Raw genomic sequence first — 22,915 nt, forward strand, 5'->3', positions numbered from 1 at the left:
ACATCTATCATAAGTATTCATTTTTACTTAATTAATATTTTGGCATTTGGTGTTTCGCAAAGCATTAATGTGTAATAAGACTACAGATGGAGTAATTAAACAATAATTTATTTAGTATTGTGCAAGCCCTACTTCTGTTTAAAATATATCGGTGTTTAGTTACACTAGTATAAGCTGTCACTTTTGACTTGAGCAATAAGGCATTCATGTTAATTACATACAATTGTTTTTAGAACTAATTAAATGATAACAAAAAGCTAGGTAGGCAATAATTGCGATAAAAAAATATACCAGCACTATCAATTGCATAGATAACACACGCTATTACGCCCCAGGAACTGTTTAATGTTTATCTCAAATAATGGAGATATTTATTAAAGAATGAACAACAAAATCACCCTACCCACCCCACGGCTAAAGAATCATTCAAGTCTTGACTTTTTACCACAGTTTTATGTGATTTTATATGTATGATTTGGAGGTGAAGTCATAGCACTAATAAAAAAATAAAATTAAGGCAATATAACTTTTTTTATGTTAAAATAAATTACCTATAATACCTATGTCTGTTATTATACTTATATATTAGCTTGTAGTAGCCGCATAACCTTGTTACTCTTTAACCCTTTTGCGTAAAATATAAATGTGTTTAATGCAGTGGAATCACAAAAACTGCATAAATTAGTTGAAAGAATGATTAAAATAAAAATAAACTTATGAAATTGAATTTTAATTTGTCATTGTCACTGTGTCATTTTTGTGTAAGTGGTGAGTTTATTTAAAAAGCTAGATTGATAAGAGGTGAACAAGACTGTTAGAGAGCTCACCCTATATACTGAGACTAGTCCAGTTCTGGAAACGAGACAGCTTACTAAATGGTGTCAAGTGACATGGGTCTTCAACAAATGCATTAGACTCGCATCAAGAGCTGGTGTCTGCAGCAAGGCAGTGGGCACCGCGTAGCACGGGCAGTAATTGTGATAAGCGGCATGTTTGACTATTTAGAAATGCGGAACATTGTTAGTACGTTTTTATTGCCCAGTGTTATTTCTTTAATTCTTTTCTCTATCAGATTTATATTCGAGTTTTTCTTTGAAATAAATAAAATTCCATTAATGCATTACTATCTTCACAATTTGAGATAAGATCTTTATTTAATATCACGCAAATATTATGTACAGAAATATATAACAAATAATATCGCTTAATATAACATTTTTACGAGCCACTATTTATGTGTTTATATTTATAATCCTACTAAGATGTAAACGTTTTACTGGAATTCGTTTTGAAATATCTACATTTCATTCTCGCAAAAATGTAACATCAGGTAGCACGAGTTCTTTTATACTCTTCATATCACAATACTTTATTTATCATCTTAACAATAATATTTGTATTTAAAACAGTCACATTAGAAATACTTAATAAATTGATCGCAGAATCCTTAACCTACTTATATTCTACATGATTAATGAGTCAATTAAAGTTTGTAATTCCCTCTCATAGCACAGCGAAAATATGCTTAAAAAATATATACTCATCTTTATTATACGACCTGCCCGGTAAAACATTTTGGTATAGAAAGGAAATTTTGCGATACAGCTGGGAAATAGCAATTTGGCAGCATAACCGCAAAAGTCGCTGTTGCGGTGCTTTAGTGCGTTAAGCCATACCGCTTTTAGTTCGCATTTAGCCCACATAGGGTGGATGAACTTCTAACAGGACATTTTTTTCTTTTTAATATTTTTCGCCAAGTTGACTTAATCCTAGTTTCAAAAACGGGTTTTATTTAATTTGTTATTATTAAATTTAGTCAAGAGACTAACCAACCGATCAGATTATTGATCGGCTAATAGGGTTTAGAGACACAGCCTCCTTTTTAGATAGGTATACCGTAAGCTACAGATACATAGCTCTAATATGGTCCCATTTGTACGAGAGCCGTGTTGTCCTACTGGTCCTCATTTTCCGTGTCCATTCTATCAGCCTCAGTGTTAACAGCCTGGTTTTCTGCGTCATCGGCTGAAGGCTCCGGCGTCGGCCGGCAACGGGGAATCACGCCGTTGTACTCGCACATTCCAAAGATGAGGATTGCAAAGCCAATGAGATGTTGCCAGTGGAAGCTCTGCCACCTCACAGCTAGCGAAAACATCCATATCACGAAAGTCCTGAAAAATATTTGTCCTTAAATTAAGATTCCAAGAATTTATAAAGAATTATGAACCTTATGTTATTTTAATTTTTCTTTTAGTAATAATTTCTGAGTACCTACACGAAGAATCAATCAATCAATAACTTTATTGCATTCCATAATGTGTACAAAGCTGGTGGGTAAAATTAGGAGAAACAATTATGGACCCTGTCGGGCACAGCAAAATTTGTTTTTTTAGAGGAGAGGATGAAGGACGCTTTTTAACATTTTAATATTAAAATCAAGGAAGAGAATCTTACTTTTACATATTTAAGTAGATTAGATTTATTCTATTTTAATTATTTATTATTTATGACATATTTAAATATTATTAGTTTATACTATATACATTCTATATTATATATAAATCTTTATTCATTGTTTTATATACTATATGTATTTTTTATTAACTAAATAGTAAGTATATAATTATATAATTAAAGATATGGCACGGTAAGTGAGGTAAATATATTAATGTATTAAGTATTAAGTATTGCTTGTTTGTAGTTAGAATTTTATTTGAAGTATTCGTCGATTGTGTAGTAGCTTCTATCTAAGACAAATCGTTTCAGTTTATTGCTAAATATATTGTTTGATTCTGTATTTTTTATGTATTCTGGTAAATTATTGTAGATTTTAATGGACGTAACAAACGCACTAGAGGAGTGCATCTTTAATCGTGAAGTTGGTAGATTGAGTCGATTTCCATGTCGAAGTTTATATTTTGTTTGAATGTCTTCTCTTTTATTGTAGAATTGAGGGTACCTTCTTACAAAATTACAAATTTCAAATATATAGAGACAGGGCAGAGTTAAGATGTTTAGTTCTTTGAAGTGTGGTTTACATGAGTCGGTGTCTTCGATGTTAGTAAGTATTCTTATAAGTTTTTTCTGTATTGTAAAGAGTAAAGGTGCGTCTGTACTGTTACCCCACAATATTATTCCATATTTAAGCCAAGCGAACGCGTACGCATAGTATCTTACCATTGCTGTTTTGAGGTCTGTAGTTTTCTTTATTTCTCTGAGAGCATATGCAAATTTAGATAACTTACTTTATAATTTCTGTATGTGAGGTTTCCAGTCAATGTGCGTATCTATATCTAGGCCTAAACGGGTGAATTTATTTATAATTTCTAATTTGGATCCTTTGTATTCAAAATTAATATTTATGGGGTTTTTTGGTCGCGGGTGAAAAGCAATTATTTTTGTTTTATTAAAGTTAATTTCAAGGTTGTGTTCGCTCATCCAAAATATTGTGGTGTCAAGTAAAGATGTTAGTGTTTGGTTTAAATTATGGTTACTACAACATGATGTTAGAATAGAGACGTCATCGGCAAATAATACGCTCTTTTCGTTTACTTGATTAGGGAGATCATTAATGTAGACTAAGAACAGTAGGCATCTTAGGACACTTCCCTGCGGTATGGAGGCGTTTACGGGTATGTTTTGTGATCTGATTTGTTCAATATGTTGTGTTTGTGTATTGTAGTGTTCTATTCCAACGACTTGTTCTCCGTTTTTTAAATATGATGTAAACCAGTCATGACTTTTCCCGCGGATACCTATGTTGTAGAGTTTATTTAATAAAATATCAAATTGTACTTTATACAAGCTTTGGTCATGTCTAATAGTAGTCCAATAGCATATTTTTTATTATCAATAATTTTTAGTGCTTCTTGGATATACTTGTAGACAGCCAAAACAGTGGATCGGTTCTTGCGAAATCCATTTTGGCTGTCATTGAATACACTATTTTTTTCGCAAAATGCATAAACGCGGTTACACATGACTTTTTCAAATATTTTTGATGCCGTTGCTAGTAGTGCAATTGGACGGTAATTGTTCGGGTCTGTTTCATCGTTTTTCTTGAAAATGGGTTTAATGAGCGCCTTTTTGAGTAGGTGTAGGTGTAGGCAGGAATTCAATAGTGAAAGCATGACGCAGATAGCATTTTCTTGTAACCAAACAAATCCTGAAATGTTCTGTGTCTGGGTGTAATTTATCTATATTATGTATGTATTTAGAAATATATAAATATGTTTATCAGTTGTCTAGTACTCATAATACAAGCTCTGCTTAGTTTGAGACTAGATGGTGTTGTGTGAAAGTTGTGGAATATTTATTATTAATGGCTGAAACTGTAGTGCACTTCCTCATTTCACGAATTGAACATTACGTCAAGTTTTCACGACAATTATACCCTCGTTAAGAATTACAGTGTAGTACAAATTAAAAAAATTGATCTAAAGCAAGCACAAAGCTTTTGGACAAGTATATTGAACGAGAGCAAATTATTCACAGCCCTTTCTATTTCTAGTAAGAAAACTAACAATCATCGTTACGTGAATACCAAAACGTACGCACCTAATGGAGTCTAGAACCATTCTGGTGGTAGCCGACATTTCCTTGGTGATGCTGACCCCGGCGAAGTTGAAGAACGCAATGGAGACGATAGTACCCATGGTAGCGACCAGCAGCAGAGGGTTGTTAGCTGGAATACCAGAAAACCGTTGAAGAGTAAAAATTATCAGACGACTAAGAGTTTCCAATTATTAAACATTATAAGATGTAGTATTATGTGTTATATCTTTTTCATTTTCATGTAAGAAATAATATAAAAAATAATATTATAAATCACGTCACAACCAGTAAAACACAATGTTATAGCTGCCATCGATATTAATATTGTAAAGCTGAAGAGTTTGTTTGTTTGAACGCGCTAATCTCGGGAACTACTAGTTTAAATTGAAGAATTAGTTTTGTGTTTAATAGACCATTCCTCGAGGAAGGTTATAGGCTATATAACAATACGCTGCAAGTAATAGGAGCGAAGATACAATGGAAAATGTGGCAAAAACGGGGAAAATATTCATCTCCGAGGGCTTCCGTTCAAAGATTTCTAACTTACATATTTTAACCACGCGGACGAAGTCAACAGCTAGTTTATGTATAAAGTGAAGAGATTATTATAAACTGTCATTGATTGACTTAAAAAAATCAAGGTTACTAAGACGCCATAACAGCCTTGGCCTATTTCGAGCTGTGTTTCGAGGTAAACTTAAAGTAAACGTAAAGTTCATTGTTAAACACGCTTTAAACTTCACGAAGTTCGCTAAAGATGAATTTTTTGGTGTACGTTTCGTTGACAGAAAGAAGCAAAGGGAAAAGTGCGGTAAAAGTTATAGGGAGAGGCCTGTTTGTAGTAAAGAGCCAATAAAAACAAATAATATAATCTATACTAATATATAAAGCTGAAGAGTTTGTTTGTTTGTTTGAACGCGCTAATCTCAGGAACTACTGGTACAAACTGAAAAAATATTTTTGTGTTGATTAGATCATTCATTGAGGAAGGTTTTAGGCTATATACCATCACGGGGCGAAGATATAATGGAAAATATAGAAAAAACAGGGCAGGTATAAATCATAACGTATATCTTCTAGCCACGCGGACGAAGTCGCGGGCAACAACAACAAAGTTCTTGTGACTAATATTATTTAAAATCAAGAGAAAACAAATACTACAGTACTAGTATTCTATCTTGACTACAATTTATGGTATTTTTATAATATCTTGTAGTACTAGGCTCTTTTACAGTACAAGTCGGGCAATACGCGATAGTAAACTTGCATCATCTATACTAATATATAAACCTGAAGAGTTTGTTTGTTTGATTGTTTGTTTGTTTGAACGCGCTAATCTCAGGAACTACTGGTCCAAATTGAAAAAATCTTTTTGTGTTGAGTAGACAATTAATCGAGGAAGGCTTTAGGGTATAAATCATCACGCTGCGACTAATAGGAGCGAAGATACAATGGAAAATGTGAAAAAAAACAGGACGGGTATAAATCATAACTTACATCTTCTTCTACCCACGGGAACGAAGTCGCGGGCAACAGCTAGTTTAATAATATAATTGATTGATAATGGTTCTTCCTTCTTCTTAAGTAAGCCAAGAAGTTATAGTAATAGAGAAGCAGGTGAATTGAGTTTTAACACCATCCGTTACTTCTCTATTTATATTTAATAATATTTTTTATCTTTACTGACGTTTCACGTGTATGAATTTATTTAATTTAATATATTTTATTGCTCCAACTACTATATGCAGTAATAAAAAGTATGTGAGGCGATAGTTAAGAAATTGTTAAGAGATGACGAAACGCACGTGTATGACGACACACGCGTGTAAGCACGTATTTTATGACAACATAAATATTTTAATGGGGTCCATTCTTTGTTTCATACTTAGAAGAATTCTATTCATTATTTGAGCACATAATATATTCTAGAAACCTAATAAACGGCTTTCTAGAACTCATTGAGGTCTACACGCCAAACCCACTGAGCATAACGTGTCGCGGGATCGATCCCCGGATAGGATTATTATTTTTGTGATCCACTTATGCTTGTTCTGAGTCTGGGTGTTTTTGTGTGCACGTGATATTTACGTGACAAGAATTAAATTCCTTTCTGCGGAAGTGGTTATAAAAAAAAAGAAAATAGAGATAGGCAGTCGCTCCTTGTAAAACACAGGTACCTAGCTGCATCTGGTTATTAAAACATCTAAATTGTTTCTAAGGTAAATGATTCTACATGTGACTTATTCGGATGAAAAAGCATTATTAATGTAGGGCTTATTGCATTAACATACCAATTTGAATCAGTCCATCGATGGCATCTTCGACGGTGCCTCTCGGGTTGTTGCCGAAGTGTGGTGGCGCCGGAGTCCAGTAGAACACCACTAGGAGTACTGACAGCACTGAGAAGCCAAACACGCCCTCCCAGCCTACAGCCTGCATAGACGGGATGTTTAGACCTGGAAGTATTAAAAGAATATTATCAGTAATGATGACTATTGTAAAGACGATCAATGAACTGAAAATGGTAGGGTAGTTACGGCAGTTAGCATGAACTTAAGAGGGTTTACGGAGTCAAGTTTTATTTTTGTGGAGAAAAGCCCTGGACTGCACGGATAGCCGAGTGGTTGAGGTCACCACGAGAAACCCAATGTGCGCAACTTGTCGTGGGTTCGATCTTCGCGTAGGACAAGCATTCGTGTGATCCACTATTTCTTGTTTTGAGTCTGAGTGTTGTTGTGCACGTGATTCGTATGTTTGTGAATTCGCCGCGACACAAAGATTAAATTCCTCATTACGGGAGTAGTTTTAAAAAAAAGTGTTAATGTGTTGAAAACAAGGAACAGTAAATACATACCTGCCACATATTTCTCTTCATACACCATCTGACAGGCAGACACGACTTGGGCTACGATAATGAGCAGGTCTCCAGTTATCAGACTGTTCCTGCCTTTAGACTCGCCTGCAGACTGGTATAGAGCATCTGTTACTCCAACCACTATCAGACCAACGATTACACTTACTGAAAAAAAATAAAAAATGAATGAGCCTGACGGTTTAGTATTCATGTAAAAGAAGTGTGTATACTGTTATTTCTGAATTTGTCACGTAATAACTTGATTTGCAATTTATCAATGAATATCTAAAAATAAATATAAGAACGGCTTGAATGTTTCTACTTTCAGTTGTGGTCTGTGGAATTCATCGAATTGTGTTTCATAAAACAAAATCTTGTTTTTCCAGAGAAACTCAATTTTGGTTCAAATAAATTACATACACATAGATTATAGTACGTATTATAACGATCATCTGCAAATCAGTTTTTAAATAAAGACGCTGTCTTTGTCCGCGAGAATTCGACTTTCTGTATAGCTGTTCATTAGTAAATCAAAGAGTTAAGTAACCTTTATTACACAAGACTATTTTCTCCAATATCAAAGAGAAATCAAATCTCCAATGCTCCTATACTACTTATAGGGCCAAATAAATTAATTTCTGAATAAGACGTTCCGATGTTAACAAACAAAGGGCGAGTCGAGCAAAGGTCACTGGGGCCGTTATTCAAAATGATTGCGTGAATAACTGATATGTACGTCATATCGATATCGGCGATGAATATATGGTAGTTGACAATACATAATTATTATTAGTGTTTTCCTAATAAACAACATGATTGTTTGAAATTTAATTTTAATTCACTTTAATTTTCTTTGATAGCAATAAACTGATGGTAGGCGAATCTTAAAAATCTGTTTTATATATCTTTTTTATCATTATACGGTAATTATTACAAGTAAAGAACGAAAAATTTGTACAGTGACTTTGACTGCACAGTTCTTAGATGCCTACAGAAAAAGACCGAATATGAATACGAGACGAATGATACTTTAATTACTATTGATTCAAAGGCTACCAAAATGATAATTACAAGTTTAGCACTATTAACATTAAATTGACTGTATAGTAACAAGCATAGGTGACTCATTATTTATTGTCTAGATAATAACACAAAACAACTGAACACCGAATGAATCATTCGACACAGATGTGAATTCTTTGTAACATGTAATACTATAGAGTCAAAACATGACTGTTTTAAGCCTAACCTATATTAATCGCGTTATTTGACTACCAATTGTATACATCTCGTTATTATGAAATGAGTCATGGAATCTATTATTACAAAAAGAACCCAATGATCAAAATTATATTTGTGAAATCATACGTGTATTAGTAACATCATCACCGGGTTCTATGAAGGCTGTTAGAATGAAATCAAATCCGGCCCTTAATTAATTCGAAGCCAGACACCGGCAGCAGACAAATAAACATCTGTATAGACCGTGGTTTGTCAATATTAATCTGGGAAACGAGACAGATAATGCTGTTGGGCTAGGTAGCGAAGGGTGCATTCGATGAGACATTGCTCTCTCCTTTCATCATGTTCCAAATGATATATAGTATTTCACATTTTGGGCGCTGGCATGGGTCGGGGGTGAGGACAGGGAGAATTGCATACGTTCCCCGTCATGTCTGTACATCACACACGTTGAAGGTGTACATATATCGGATATTGATTCATGGGTGCCCGCTGTACCCAGCCCGGGCAGTTTAGCTGAAAACGAGTCTTGACTGTTGCTACCTGAGCTAGCAATAATGCACAAGATTGGTTTGGTTTTGATAACATGTAAAGATCTTGAAATGATTTTTATGAATACATTGAATGATAAATATCCACTTAAATTGAAACTGATGTATGGGCAGCGTATTTATTTTTAAAAAAAAAAAGACTCAATTACCTCTACACGTGCCGATGCTCAGTATTATTTATATTAAACAATCAATTGTTTTACCAAGAATTCCAAAGCCTGTTCAACAAATACTTGTAAAGGTATTACATTTTGTTTCTATGATAGAAATGTTGGATACTCATAACGATATTTTACCTTAAAAGTTATCGAGAAGTAGAGCAAAGCGGATAACAAATAATAATTTATCGAACAAACTTACGTAAATACCTAAATTCTGCCAGATATTTATTGAAGATGCCTCTTCAATGAATAATAGCTAAAAACAGTAGCAAGTCTAGTTGGGTGGCGATAACAAGCTCTTGAATTCGGATGCTAAGTAGGTTGATCTTTCACCATTAGTAAATTAGTATTAAAATGGACTATATAATATCCTGGGACAACTCACACACGGTTATCTAATACTTATATACATATTTCTAATTACATACATATTATAGATAAATTACACCCAGACTGGGCGGGAATAGAACCCACGACCTCCGGTATAGCAGTCAGGGTCACTAACCACTAGACCAACAGGCCCGTCAACTATGAACAGAACTGGTATACAGCCATCGTCAATGATTATAATTTTAAAATAAAAGATAAATATTGCAATCCAAAACCAATTGAAAGAATCGAACCCAAACCCTCTGGCTCCATATGAAAATTTCATCAGCATTCAGCATTCAAAGCGATAGAGAACCCTTTATAACTCTACTTTCTCGCGTCTAACAAACAACATTAAATAAATCATTCCGTTCGTAAAACATTTAGCTACTTCTGCATTGCCATAATAAACTAGACGAGTACTTAATATCTTTACAATCTAGACTCGTTAGCAGCGCTAACAGGCTCGCTTTGTGCGACCCAATCGATAATGCTCAGCACCCTCTCCCCGTAATCCAATGCGCCTGATGCATATCTATATTTTTATATGACTGTTACCGGCGAGACAGGTTTATAAACGAAACTGTGAGAGGACGATTTTCAGCCAGTTCCGATTTCAGTTTTAAATCAAAGAAGCTTTGTTGGGTACTATGATTTGAAGATCATTGACATTTTGAGAGAATATGTTTTCAAAAATAAGATTAGTTGAAAACAAGTAATAAAGTATTTTGCATGAACTATATTTATAGATGCATATAAGTAGCTCGCTTATAAAATCTGATAAAACATTTGTTTCAAGACTAGAAACATACAAAGTGAGAGTCTCGAACAATACAATTGCATATCAATCGGCCAATACCATCTTTCAATGCCGAGCTCCTAAGAAATTATACTCGCAATTTTAAATCAATGTAAAACACTTAGCGGAATCGTCCCACTTACAATGTAACGAGTTGCTCCTTATTTTGTTTCTAGACTTATTTGCTAACACATCGGCAGTTGTTTTGATAACATCTTGCAAAGTTTACGTCCCGGCTTGTATGTCACACATTGTTTGGGATGTCGCCGCCGCTTTCGAAGCGGACACCCAAACATCGTGCAGTCAATAACCATTGCTCAATAGAGTGACACAAAATTCAAGGGTAAATGTTTATGTTGCAGTTTTCTATAAGTTTTGCTAGTCATCTGCAGAGTGCCGAGAGCTATAATTATCAGTGAGACGTAAGAGATGCGTCATATTTTGCGACGTAAATACTGACATAGGTATAAGATTAAGAGTAAGAAAAATAATGTACTAAAATGTCTACGATAAAGAATTCCATTTAAAAATATCATTAGCGCTGATCTTAAACAACTATTCGACAATCATAAATTAGGAGTTACAACAGGTTACAACACATCTCTAAAAGGTTACATCAAAATACTTACATATGCCAACCCATTCCCGTTTTATGATTCTTCTATTTAGGAACGTCATGGATAGCACAGCGACGAACACTATGATGGAGCCCCGGAACATTTGGAAGCTACTCACATACGTCAGCGTCAAACCGATGTACATGATGGAGGTGCCAATCTGTTGCAAACATTACCTTCTAGAATATTCCGTAGGTACTTCTTTCACGAATTATTTTTTATACCAACACTATAAAAATTAACGTGAAATGAGGACTACGTTTTTGTAACTATTCTATAAACAATTTGGTATACAAAATCCAAAATTGGAGACTCAGTGTCAAGCATGAAAGAAACATCTCCTGCATTCTATCCCAAATATAAACGTACCATACTAAAACCGTGTAGTGTTTTGAAAATAGTCTCGCATTGTGAGAACAACTTTAAAGAATGTATATAAGGTTGAATTTCGGGAAAATAGGTGTTCATTTAACTGAAGATGTTATATTGCACGAAGACATTTTTGACTTTCACGTCCGTTCGGGACTACCAGTCTGTCAATTAGGGACTGAAGATTGTTAAATTAAATATTTAAGTATCGGTTTTCCATGGTATGAATGATACAAAATTAATTGTAATTACTTAAAAATGATAAGTCTCATGGACTTTACTAAAGAAAGTAGTTAAGTGTTATTTTTGTAGTCTATACATTTTTAAGAATCTGTTGATTGGACATTTAATTTAACTACTTTACAATTCTATGTACAATGCAAAACAATGAAGCAAAATTTTTCTAACTTTTATTAAAATTCTAAAATAAATCATACAACAATTTTTATGTAACGAAAATTTTCAGTCGGGATTTTAACGAAGTTTCCGGTGCACCGTGAACATAATTCCTGGCTATCGAGGGTTGAAATCAATGGGCTTACGTCTGCGCATTGCATTCGGGAGAACGGCCAATGCAAGCGAGGACTGCACATCCAATAGGGGCTCGAGCTGACTACAAAATCCTTCTCGAACGTTCGGCGGGGCCTGTAGCTACTGTAGCTAGGTATATACGCACACATCCCGAACTAATTAATTCCGCGTATCCAAAGTTCATCGGATGCGGGAAAAGTTTGATGACCAATATGTATAGTTAAACAAGCTATGATTTTGAGGTTCCTATCCACTTGTATGATACATTAGATACATGGGAAAAGGTATACTCACTAAGTAGCCCCGATAACCTTTTCGTCTACCTATTTATATCTAATCATAATACGATAAACAAAGTAGCATAAACTAATTAAATCTGTTGACATAACATACATGCTACGTCCAAACATTGATAACTATGGAGATCATTCCACAACAGTCCGAATTTAATCCTAACATCTCTTACGTGGCAAATGTGAGATTTTTAAGTGGCCATTCGGAGTAATATCCGGGTTTCTAATCTCAACGTAATATAACAAAGGAATATTATATTTAATAAAAAAATAAATTGGAATACTCTTATAGTTATGGGCAATAAATAAGGCAATTGTTTCCATAATACAATGCAACTGTCGCTATTGAATCGGTCTAATATCACGGAATATAAATCGAGCCTTGATGTCATGTAACTTTTCAATGCTCACACAATAAGATCAATCGCATAACCATAAGATCGCGTGAACAATATAATGCAATATACATTGTACTTACCAGGTCAAACATGGCTGCAGGCAGCAATATAAAAGGATTGAAGTTTTGGTTGCCGTTTGTGAGCGAATGCCCGCCCGTGTTTTTGGTTTTGAAGTAAATCAGCTTGAATATAACAAGGCACATCATTTCGCCGAGAAACATTGCTGTGGCCTAGGAAAAAAAAACATACACTGTAGATATAATGCGGGTAGGAATGAGTAAGGGGAAGCTTTTGAACTGATAATTGGGACACAAAAGATCGCACGAGCAGAGAGTTTTAAAAAGATTTCGTTTGCGCGCCAGCGTTCATATAACGATGTGAAATGGCTAGTGAATAGCTTAATTTAATAAGTCACTGTATGGAAAAAGTCCATAGTCAAATAACTGCATTGTCTTAATTAAAACTCAATTTAAATAAAAGTTCGAATACCGAACCTGTAGGAATGGATGTTCAAAATCTGTGATTAATCCATCCGACCCCTTTGACTGCAATTTGTCCGCCCATTTTGTACTCAAAGAGTTAATTGAACCTGTCACAACGAGCATCACCGCCAGGAACTTCTGATATCCCGACCACGCCATCCTGCGAACAACATGGGACAAATTACATTGGGAAAATAATTATATTGCATATGACGCGTTGTTTTTAAAAGGACTCTCCCAGCAAAAAATGTATTAACTGTGTCGCAGGGGTGTCACAAACACTCAAAGTCACATACACAGACACCCCGACTCTGCGCGGGGATCGAACTCGTGGCACGTCGAGCATAGTGGGTTTTGGTTACCTCAACCACTCGGCTAACCGTGCCGTCATAGTTATTCAGATGTTCCGTCCGTATGATCTTAATGCTTACTACGTAGGGTCGTTTAAATATTTTATTGTTTTACACCCAGATACCTAGAACAGTATCATGCACGCTTTTTTCGATTTTATTCTCTAGTTTTAGTTACACGGTACACTTCGATATCACCTAACATTTTTATACTAAGTGACAATAGTTAGGTATAACGCTGACTATAGATGATGTATTCTGGATAATACGCGACACCCATGGGTATATTTTACTTTTTGATTGCACGGATAACCGAGAGAATGAGGTCAGCACGCCAAACCCGCTGTGAGTGATGAATCGCAGGTTCGAACCCACGAATGATTGTGATTCTTTGAGAATATGATTTGTGTTTTACACCAGTTAGAACAAGTATTAAGCAGGTTAGAGTGGCAATTTTTTTTTAAAGATACCATGTACTTTTTCGAATTCGAAGACATCGTTTAACAAAATAACGTATTAAAAATGTAAGTTACTATCTTAAATTGGATCAAAAGAAACTATCAACAGAGACGAAGCAACCAAAAGCAAATCCTACAGAATCTATTGAAGACAATTTCTTTCTTTTTTAATAAACTCGTTTGCACCTCGAATGGCTTTACTATCGTTCCATAAAGTAATACTTTTTCAGAAGTTGCAGTATTGGAAGCAAGAGTTTCCATTTCGGTCATAGTATTAACGGTTGGTGGAAGGCCCCTCGAAATGCTTTCGTGCAACAGTTTGCGCGAAAACAATGGCGTTCTGATCGCTTTCTCTACAGAAATACAAGTCACCCAAAGACAGAGTAATCACTAATGATTAATTCCACAATTATCCTAACTGTGTCCGCATCAGCTCAGCAGCACAAGTTTGTCAGTTCGAGGGTCACAAATCTATCGTCCCAATCAATATCATAGTCTAGACGACGCGGATGCTATGATATACCACTGGTATAGTATTCTCATCGCATTCATTAGGTCGATTAGCGATCGTAACGCAGTTATTATTATTATTGTATATTATTTTTATTCCTTAAATATTATACTTATACAGCTCACCGCTGACAAAAAATACCGTTTTTCTTACCTTCACAAGGTTCAATTTAATGTAAACCCGCTCTTATTCAACGTGCCGTTTCGAGTCCCGTATACGGGATGATTCTCGCAAACGTTCAAAACGCCTTTAGGCCGTGTTCAAACCAAACGTGTCTGCCGGCGCCGGTCGTGAGCGAACGTAATACATAACAGCTTATTGTTTTTCCATACAAAGTAACTTTTTTTTGAAATCTAATCGGCAATACGATATTACGCAATGTGTACCGATAAATACCGTCTATTGTACCGTTACTGAATAGGTTTTGTTTGAACACCATTAGCTACCGTAAACATACGACGATTTAGTTAGACTGCCGATACTAAGCTTAACACAATAAAAATAGTCCTTATATCACTCAATTTAAATTTTAATAAAAGTAAAATAAAAATTACACAACACCACTATTACACTATCTACTCCATAAAAAACACCATGCTGTGGCTTCAACTGACTATGACACACTTTAACCTTAACTGAGAAAGATTATATTATGAACAATCAATTGACTTACTTATTTTATCCAACTAAACAGTCTGAAATGTTTTGTTTGAACTGGCCACTTTGAAATTAAGGCGTTTTTTTAAATCTACATTTACTTTTTTTTTAATCAACACTTAGACTCTTAATTCATAAAAGCCTACCTTCTCCAACCAATAACATCTATACATAAAGAAGTAATATTGTTTGTGAGTGATTTATAACAGCAATAATATACTGAACACAAAAATATAATCACTTGGTTTAAAGGTTTGTGCCAAGACACACTTGTATCAAGATCATAATCCAACAACAATTTTTTTTATTAATTTATCCACTTTTAGAATTTCTGAATCATTTATGCACTATTACAATATTTACCTATATACTTTTTAATATAATTATATAGTAATAACGAAAATGTGATCATTACATTAAAAGATACAAACATAATGTTATAAAAGAGGTTTATTTAAATATAACCTACTTAGACTTGAGTATTGTATTACTCTAAGTAGGTTTAGCATGTATGAAGGCCATACAAAGGAAAGTTTTAATTTTGTACTTGGAACAGAGAAGTAAAAAAAACCAATGCCAAAAAAAGATAAGGAGTTTGGAAGTTAAAGTCTACATGGCATTGTTCAAACATTATAATTGTCTGACTAATCAGAATAATTACAAGATTTTGTAGATTATTTACAAGGAGAAAGTTTAGTGTTATGTTTGTTCTTTACTAGTCATAAAACATGTTTGAAGTCTCTACAAGGTTTATTATACCATTCAGGGAATATGTAACCTTTTATAATTGTTAAACTGTATCTCTAAATAAAAATACTTAGACAAAATAGTCAGTAAATAGCCAAACATAATTTTATTCATTGTTTAATTTTGATAACAACCTAATCTTTATGGGCTGGAGACAACAAAATAATCTATAGAGATAAATATTCAACAATAACAACACTAGAATAGCTTGCTAACAGAAAGTACATACATAAAAATAGATTATACATTAAATGCGTTGCAATATTCAAGTCAGTAATTAATTGACAGAAACTTCATTTAAATATCAACCGTACCCAGTGCCGACACGGCTGTGTTTTTTACGTTAGATAACCAATTATACAAAAACATTACTACTCCAAATTGACGGATGCTAAGTTCGGTAATAAGAGAAAACAATTGACGTACCACCAAGTCCCTACTAAATAACAAAACCAAACTTTTGCCACGTAAACAACGGAAGACCCTTTTTGTTGCATTTCTATATTAGAAATATATAGTCTAGCTTACCTGCAATGCTGGAACTCCTGCAGCGATTTTCACAGATTGAATCCAAAAGAACGAGCTCAGCAACAAACTTGATTATGTAGGTTTAAATTTATTATTCCGGTCAGTCTTCCCGAGACAAGCGTTAGACTGCGTAAGAATGATAATAACAAAAGTCCAAACTCACAGATACAAAATATTTTTAAACTGACAACTTATCTGACTATGACAACATGACGTTCTCTCCTGTTCTCCAAGATTACATTGACTTTTGTTGGATTGTTTGAGTTCGAAATTACTGCATAGCGTTACGATGACATAATTTCACGACTGAGGACAGGGCTGCCAGTTAAAAAAAACATTACAATTATTACTGCTCATTTCAATTTCTTTCTTTTAAATACTTTCGTTAAAAGTACTGCCACGATGATTTTTTTCTTTTGGTTCTTAGCTACAAAAGTATTATATTTAATCAGAATAAGTAACATATCGTCATCAGAAGCAATGAGCAAAATATTAAGATTTTTCTTACCATCTGTAATCCTATTTTATAAAATGGTATTCTGTTTACTTCTAGTCGGTACTTTTTTGCTTGCTACTTTGCGTTTATTCATTACACGACAAAATGAGAAAGGGTTCTAAAGTTGAGTGGTGAGTAAAAAGGTAAAAAGTCGCTTAATCGGCTCAGAGGGGTGAAAGTTTGTAAAAACACATGGAAATCGTTACTTTTTTAATTTCTTATTGCGTACTTGTTTCTACACCGTTAAATGCGAATTTCTTATCCTAGCATGATGGAATTACTGTTACTCGCAAGTCGAAAATATAGTTTAGAGATTTAGATGAAAAATTCTATTTACGAATAAAATATCGTTAGAATCGAATTATTTACTGTTAATAATACTGGTAATATTCAGCTGCAGTATTTGACTGCAGATTGTCATTTTGTATTGGTCTCCAAGTATTGTTTTTGTTTATTATTATTTTTCGTTAACCAAGCCTTCTCTACTTATCCCGTAAGTATATATCGCTAATAGGTAGCTTGCGCATGCCAGAACTTATTGATTTAGATTTTTGAAACGGCATCACCTTTGTTTTTGTTTATATGAGTGATTTTTTTAAATAGTTCAATAAAAAAATCTAAAAGTATTCGCTGTGCACATACTCACTCCAGTCGCTAATTGTAAATCAATTTCTAAAATGACAATTTAGAAAAAGCATGTGGCATATTCATGCAACAGGTGTCCGAAACTTCAGAATTTATCAGAAAGCTAAAAGTTATGAATTATGGTAATTTGACGTAAACAGGTTGTTGCGAAGCAAATAAATACAACTGTTAAATTTTGACTTTTATTTGCACAACACACAAAGCCGGGTCATATAAGCACATGATCGAAAGTAAAATAAAATACAAGGAAGTAATTAAAAAACCAACTTCAATTAAATTTTACATAATTATGAATTAAAAAAATATCAAATCAATTGACAGAATCATATTTGTTACTCAATTTGGAAAATATTTAGTTTGACTTGTAGCTTTATATAAAACGCTTTCTCTGTTACTATTCCTGTCATCGCATAAGCATAGACGTTTGCAAAGCCAAAGGTTTCTTATAACATCGCTTTGAATTTGGTTTAATACCCAGATGTACTCCATTTTCATATGATGTAATTGATCTTGTTCTATGTTTTTCGTTTACTGCCTTATTCTCCACATGCTGATTCCTTAGGTCTTAAGAAGTTTTGAACGATAACCGTTGATCTTATAAGTATTTTAAACTTGTTTGATATTTTCAGAGCAGCTTGTTGAACTTGTTGGTTTGAAGATTTAGTAAGTCTGTGCCACAGTAGTCCACCTGATATTTGATAGTGAGAGAGAGAGAAAGATTCAATCAGGAAACATAAAAATAATTTAACATTGCACTGGGACATGAAAGCTTGCGGGGTTCCATATAGCACACGTTACTTGGCGCGGTAACGATAGATTGCTAGCCTTTTACATGCTATAAATGGTAGCGAAAATTCTCTCCACGGAGCGCCTCGACTCTTCGGTGACGACACCGTCACGAGCTTCCAACCACTTGTAGGTTGCAGACTTAATATCCTCCAATATCTTTTTTACAGGGTTGTTATGGGGATTTTTCCCATTCAGTCGTAACCTGATCCACTGCATAGTATTCAATACTATCAACTGATTTAAATCCCCCTTGATGATGCTCTCCACATCTGTCACAGCTTCCGCCGATCTGGCTTCCACAGCATCAACCAGTTTTAGTTTGAGAATATCCAAAAGTAAGTTTAACTCCTCCCTCTTTTCCTCGCTTAAATCGGTGTACATTTTGGATAGAACGATGGTAAGCTTTGTGATGCTTAATACAGGTCTTTTTGTTTGTAAGTATTAGGGTAGTAAAGCGTCCCGACCTTTTCAGGCTCCGACACGAGAACTAACTAGACTAGCTCTCAGATAGGAAGTCCGGCGGGTTCGGGACTTGGGTTACCAGATTTATGGTAGCGTATAACAACTGTAGGAAACTTATTTTTACATATTTAAACTGATTCTGGAAATGCTTATATTTGATGTATGTAATATTAATTTTTAGCTTAACATTAATAGATCCGCTATTTAACGGACAGGTAACTGAGGCTACCAAATGTTTAATTGTTGCAGTCCTCTAATCTTGGAGGTAAAAGCTTCCGCAAAAAATTATATAGATTTTATGTTACAAATGCTCTTGATATAGGATAGATGTAATGTCTACAGATGTTTGTTTAATTATTTCTGCAGTATAAAACTTAACTATAAAAATGGCAACTCGGTGATTAATTTTGTTTACGGTTTTATAATCTATCGCTCTTGCCTGTCACTACTGTCACGACATGTGACAGTTTTATCGGAGACTCAAATAGCCAAATTCTTTATTTTTTTATAAATTACACTCTATAGCTAGAATGGAGATGATTTTGACCGTGTACCCTAGCTTTACTAGCTTTTAATATTGACGCCGGTTAACATATCGTGTCGTCAGGAATTAGGACGCCTTAATATTATGGACAAAATAATCCATAGAATAAAAAAAGGGGTGTGTTGTGTAAGGGGTTAATATTAGAGTAATGATGCTGAGCGTGCGAATGTTTATTTTCTCTGGATACGGGTAAGTGCTATTCAATTCAAAGGTTTATCGTTTTTATTCTTAATCAATACTGAAACTAATCGAACCTGTGAAGAATTCATAAAATGACAATGCGATGGTTATGGAATAGTATGCGCTTTAATAATGAGTGTATGCTACATCGTTGAAAAATCGAATCAGGCTGTCGTATAAGAATTGGTGTGTCACCAATTTGCTTAGTACCATGCTAATAATAAAAGAATCTAGACTTTCAATGATAAAATCAATATAAAGTACCTACAGCATGTTTTCTTTAATACCTATGCCAATATTACAATAGAACACAGCTAGCACTATAACTAATTCAAGAGAGGCACTTCAAATGCACATTACAAAAGTCTTTTTTAAAGAAGTCCAAAAGAAAATACACGGACTCCATGTTAAGAAACAATGACAGGGTTGTTGTGTAGAGAAAAAGAAGCCCGCCCAAAAAAAAGCAACAAATTTTTCTCATCTCAATTTAATGCCATATGCCTCATATATTGTCAGTGGAATGAGGATAAGATATAATATCTTTTGCTCAAGTTACTTCAAGCTATCAAATGGAATACTTTGTAATATTTATATTTGTAGGTGTAAAATGTTGCGTGTAAATACATACTTAACAAGTATCCCCTTGCTACAGATGTAAATGGGGTAAAATTGCTATTATAGCGAATAACATGTGCCATTATGGAACCCTTATGCTAAGGCTATGCCATCTGTCCATTTATAACCAGTTTGTATTTCATGAACCATATTAGCTAGCGAGTTGAACTCTTTGAAGATTATGGATTCCGTATTCTAAACATAAAAATCGAACTAGAGTAACATCATGATCATTAATATGATGCAGTTTTTTTTCTAAATTTGGTTTTCTTTGTTGTATTTGTATGGATTCTTCAATGGTTTAACAGGGTTGGTTTAAAACATAATTTGGTATCTTATTTCAGAGGACCCAGTATTTTTGTCCAGTGTCCAGTGTTTTGACCACCCTTTATGCTTGAGCGTAAATATTGTGTTATTGGCTGTGCGGATATCTATTTGCAGATTTAAAATGTTAATGTTGTTTGTCTTGTCTCTTCACTTTGTTGACCACATTAAGCCTTATTTCTTTTATTTATAATTTTAGGTGTATGCAGTAGTTATTGTTCTTTCTGGACTAGTTCAATTTCTAAGCAATGCCTTCTGATCTAGTCAAAAGAAAAGCTATTTTATTGGATGCAATGGTGGAGAGGTCCCCAGACTGACTTTTGGGAATACAGTCGCAATTTCAGATCTAGGCAAGTGCTCAAATTTTATTAGTTATGTTCAAAATAATGATAAACAAATCGTATTTTTATTTGCTACACCTATGGTGCACGAGTCCTAATTCACCATGACACATATCCAACTTATTGAAATGCTGGTAAAGAATACCTTGACAGGCACCGTCTTATCAAATTAAGCATCATCAATAAATATACTACTTATAATGATTAAAAGTGAACCAAAATCAAGTTTCAAATTATGGTTTTCCATTTACAGATGCATGGAGCATGAAGGTGACAACAACATGCAAACAGCTCAGCGACCTAGTATAGGTCTTCATAGGATCAGTCTTGCAGTGAAAGCAGAGTAAGAAACAATGCCAGGAAGACAGTGTAAGTTTTATATTAAGTAAATGCTTTACAAAATACTGTCCTAACCTAACTCAACCGTTTCCTTTAAGACATTTTCAATTGTATACACTGGCGACACTTTTTCAGTAACTTTGCAGTAATACTGAGGTAACAATTAACAATCCTAGTTGTTTATAAATTGCTGTTACTGCAACTGGTTGTGAAGATAGAATCTGTATGTGGTGGTCTCCAAATGCTTAGGTTAGTTCAGAGTTTGACCGTTGTTTGTGATTGTATATACCCATGGCCTTTAGGTTTACTTTTGCGGCTTCATTACTTGAGGATGATTTTTGTAGTACATGGACCCTGTAATTTTAAATTCGATTCTTTTTATGGCTGATATTCCTACATCTTTTGACAGTCTCTTTGACAGTCGTTACAGGTAGTCAGAAGCTTGAAAAGTCTCACAACCAGTCATAACCAAGGGGTACCGTGTTGCCCAGGTAACTGGGTTGAGGAGGTCAGATAGGCAGTCACTCCTTGTAAAACACTGGTACTTAGCTGAAACCGGTTAGACTGGTAGCCAACTTCAACATAGTTGGGAAAAGGCTAGGCCAATGATGATGAATGATTTTCTAATCGCGAGAAAGCGTTTATTACAGATATAATTATTTGACAACCTGACAAATTTCTCTACACAAATATTTTGAAATAATTCCTCCTATGCTATATAACATAGATACATACATAGATAGAAACAGAGAATTTCCATTCCAGTTTCCAACATTATAGTAAACTGTGTATTTTGTTAAAATTACAGGTTTCCCGATTATAAGAATTTTAATAAGAAAGAAACAAGTCTGATTCTACAAATTGTTATATAAATGCGACATAGGTGGTTCGGTTGAGTCTGTGCAAGATTTCAGGCATTTAAAATGTAAGTAGATACATTTTATGAAAAAGTTTTTGTTTATTTGTTAATCTACTATAATTTATTTGTAATAACATAGTTTTTGATAAAAAGTAATATAAAACATGATTTATAGATCCCTGCAACATGGAGGTGAGAAAATCATATTCTCAGAATGATAATTCAAGTCTTTAAATGAAAGCCATCAGTTGTTGTAAGCAGAGCAAGAACTAAACGCAAGAGAAGCGTGAAACTGTATGTATTTTTTTTTTAACAGAACACCAATAACTCAGCTGTATTGTGACTATTAATTTTTGGAACATTCTTAAACGAATATTCCTTGACTTTAATATATATTCCACAACTTTCACGCAACGCCATCCATTTATTATGTAATATATTGAAAACATAATATATATTAGAAAACTATATTATTAAATACTTAGAGCTTCGTTATACTTAGTTTTCGATTATCATTACAGGTTTCCAGATTGTGAAAATGTCCGACTCAGGAAATTGCTAAAATACTATGGGTTACAATTGTATCTTCACGAGACTCCTGACTTGGAATATGTAAGTGAAAGCATTTTAATTATTACATTAATCCACTTATAATACTAGTCTATACATGTCCTACAGACCCAATACTGGGCTCCTATTCTGCTCTTTATGATGGCTGTCGAATGGATGGCAATAGGCTAGTTGCCTCATGTCACCATTTATAAAAATAACTTTTAATTCAAATATAATTCCGTGCAAGGGTCCGATATATATAAACTTTAATAAATATTAATAAAGGATTGCTGTTAAA

At 34.1% G+C, this 22,915-nt stretch overlaps 1 protein-coding gene and 1 long non-coding RNA gene across 3 annotated transcripts; one reads left to right on the forward strand and one right to left on the reverse strand.

The window, feature by feature from the left end:
* Positions 1–1,112: 1,112 nt before the first annotated feature.
* On the reverse strand, positions 1,113–16,717 carry LOC113506949 (solute carrier family 35 member F6). The gene is made up of 8 exons (XM_026889792.1): positions 16,472–16,717; positions 13,233–13,380; positions 12,819–12,968; positions 11,160–11,307; positions 7,409–7,573; positions 6,846–7,010; positions 4,558–4,684; positions 1,113–2,171 (listed from the first exon to the last, which is right to left on the reverse strand). The coding sequence occupies exons 2-8, from the start codon at positions 13,377–13,379 to the stop codon at positions 1,955–1,957; spliced, it is 1,119 nt and encodes a 372-aa protein (XP_026745593.1). The 5' UTR covers position 13,380; positions 16,472–16,717; the 3' UTR covers positions 1,113–1,954.
* A 4,403-nt stretch (positions 16,718–21,120) lies between these two features.
* On the forward strand, positions 21,121–22,638 carry LOC113506946. Of its 2 annotated transcripts, XR_003401778.1 has the most exons (5): positions 21,121–21,236; positions 21,342–21,455; positions 22,015–22,131; positions 22,241–22,359; positions 22,587–22,638. It is a non-coding gene; the product is annotated as an uncharacterized LOC113506946 (long non-coding RNA). The 2 variants fall into 2 exon arrangements; XR_003401777.1 differs by lacking the exon at positions 21,342–21,455.
* The last annotated feature ends 277 nt before the right edge of the window (positions 22,639–22,915 follow it).

Source organism: Trichoplusia ni, unplaced genomic scaffold, assembly GCF_003590095.1.
Source record: "Trichoplusia ni isolate ovarian cell line Hi5 unplaced genomic scaffold, tn1 tig00000164, whole genome shotgun sequence".
Taxonomy (NCBI): domain Eukaryota; kingdom Metazoa; phylum Arthropoda; class Insecta; order Lepidoptera; family Noctuidae; genus Trichoplusia; species Trichoplusia ni.

Excerpts from the sequence above, each read along its gene's own strand:
- LOC113506949 (XM_026889792.1), bottom strand. The coding sequence starts at position 13,379 with ATGGCGTGGTCGGGATATCAGAAGTTCCTGGCGGTGATGCTCGTTGTG. Across the intron at positions 7,011-7,408 it reads TGAAGAGAAATATGTGGCAG|GTCTAAACATCCCGTCTATG; the intron begins GTATGTATTTAC and ends TAATACTTCCAG. Across the intron at positions 4,685-6,845 it reads CGATGGACTGATTCAAATTG|CTAACAACCCTCTGCTGCTG; the intron begins GTATGTTAATGC and ends CTGGTATTCCAG.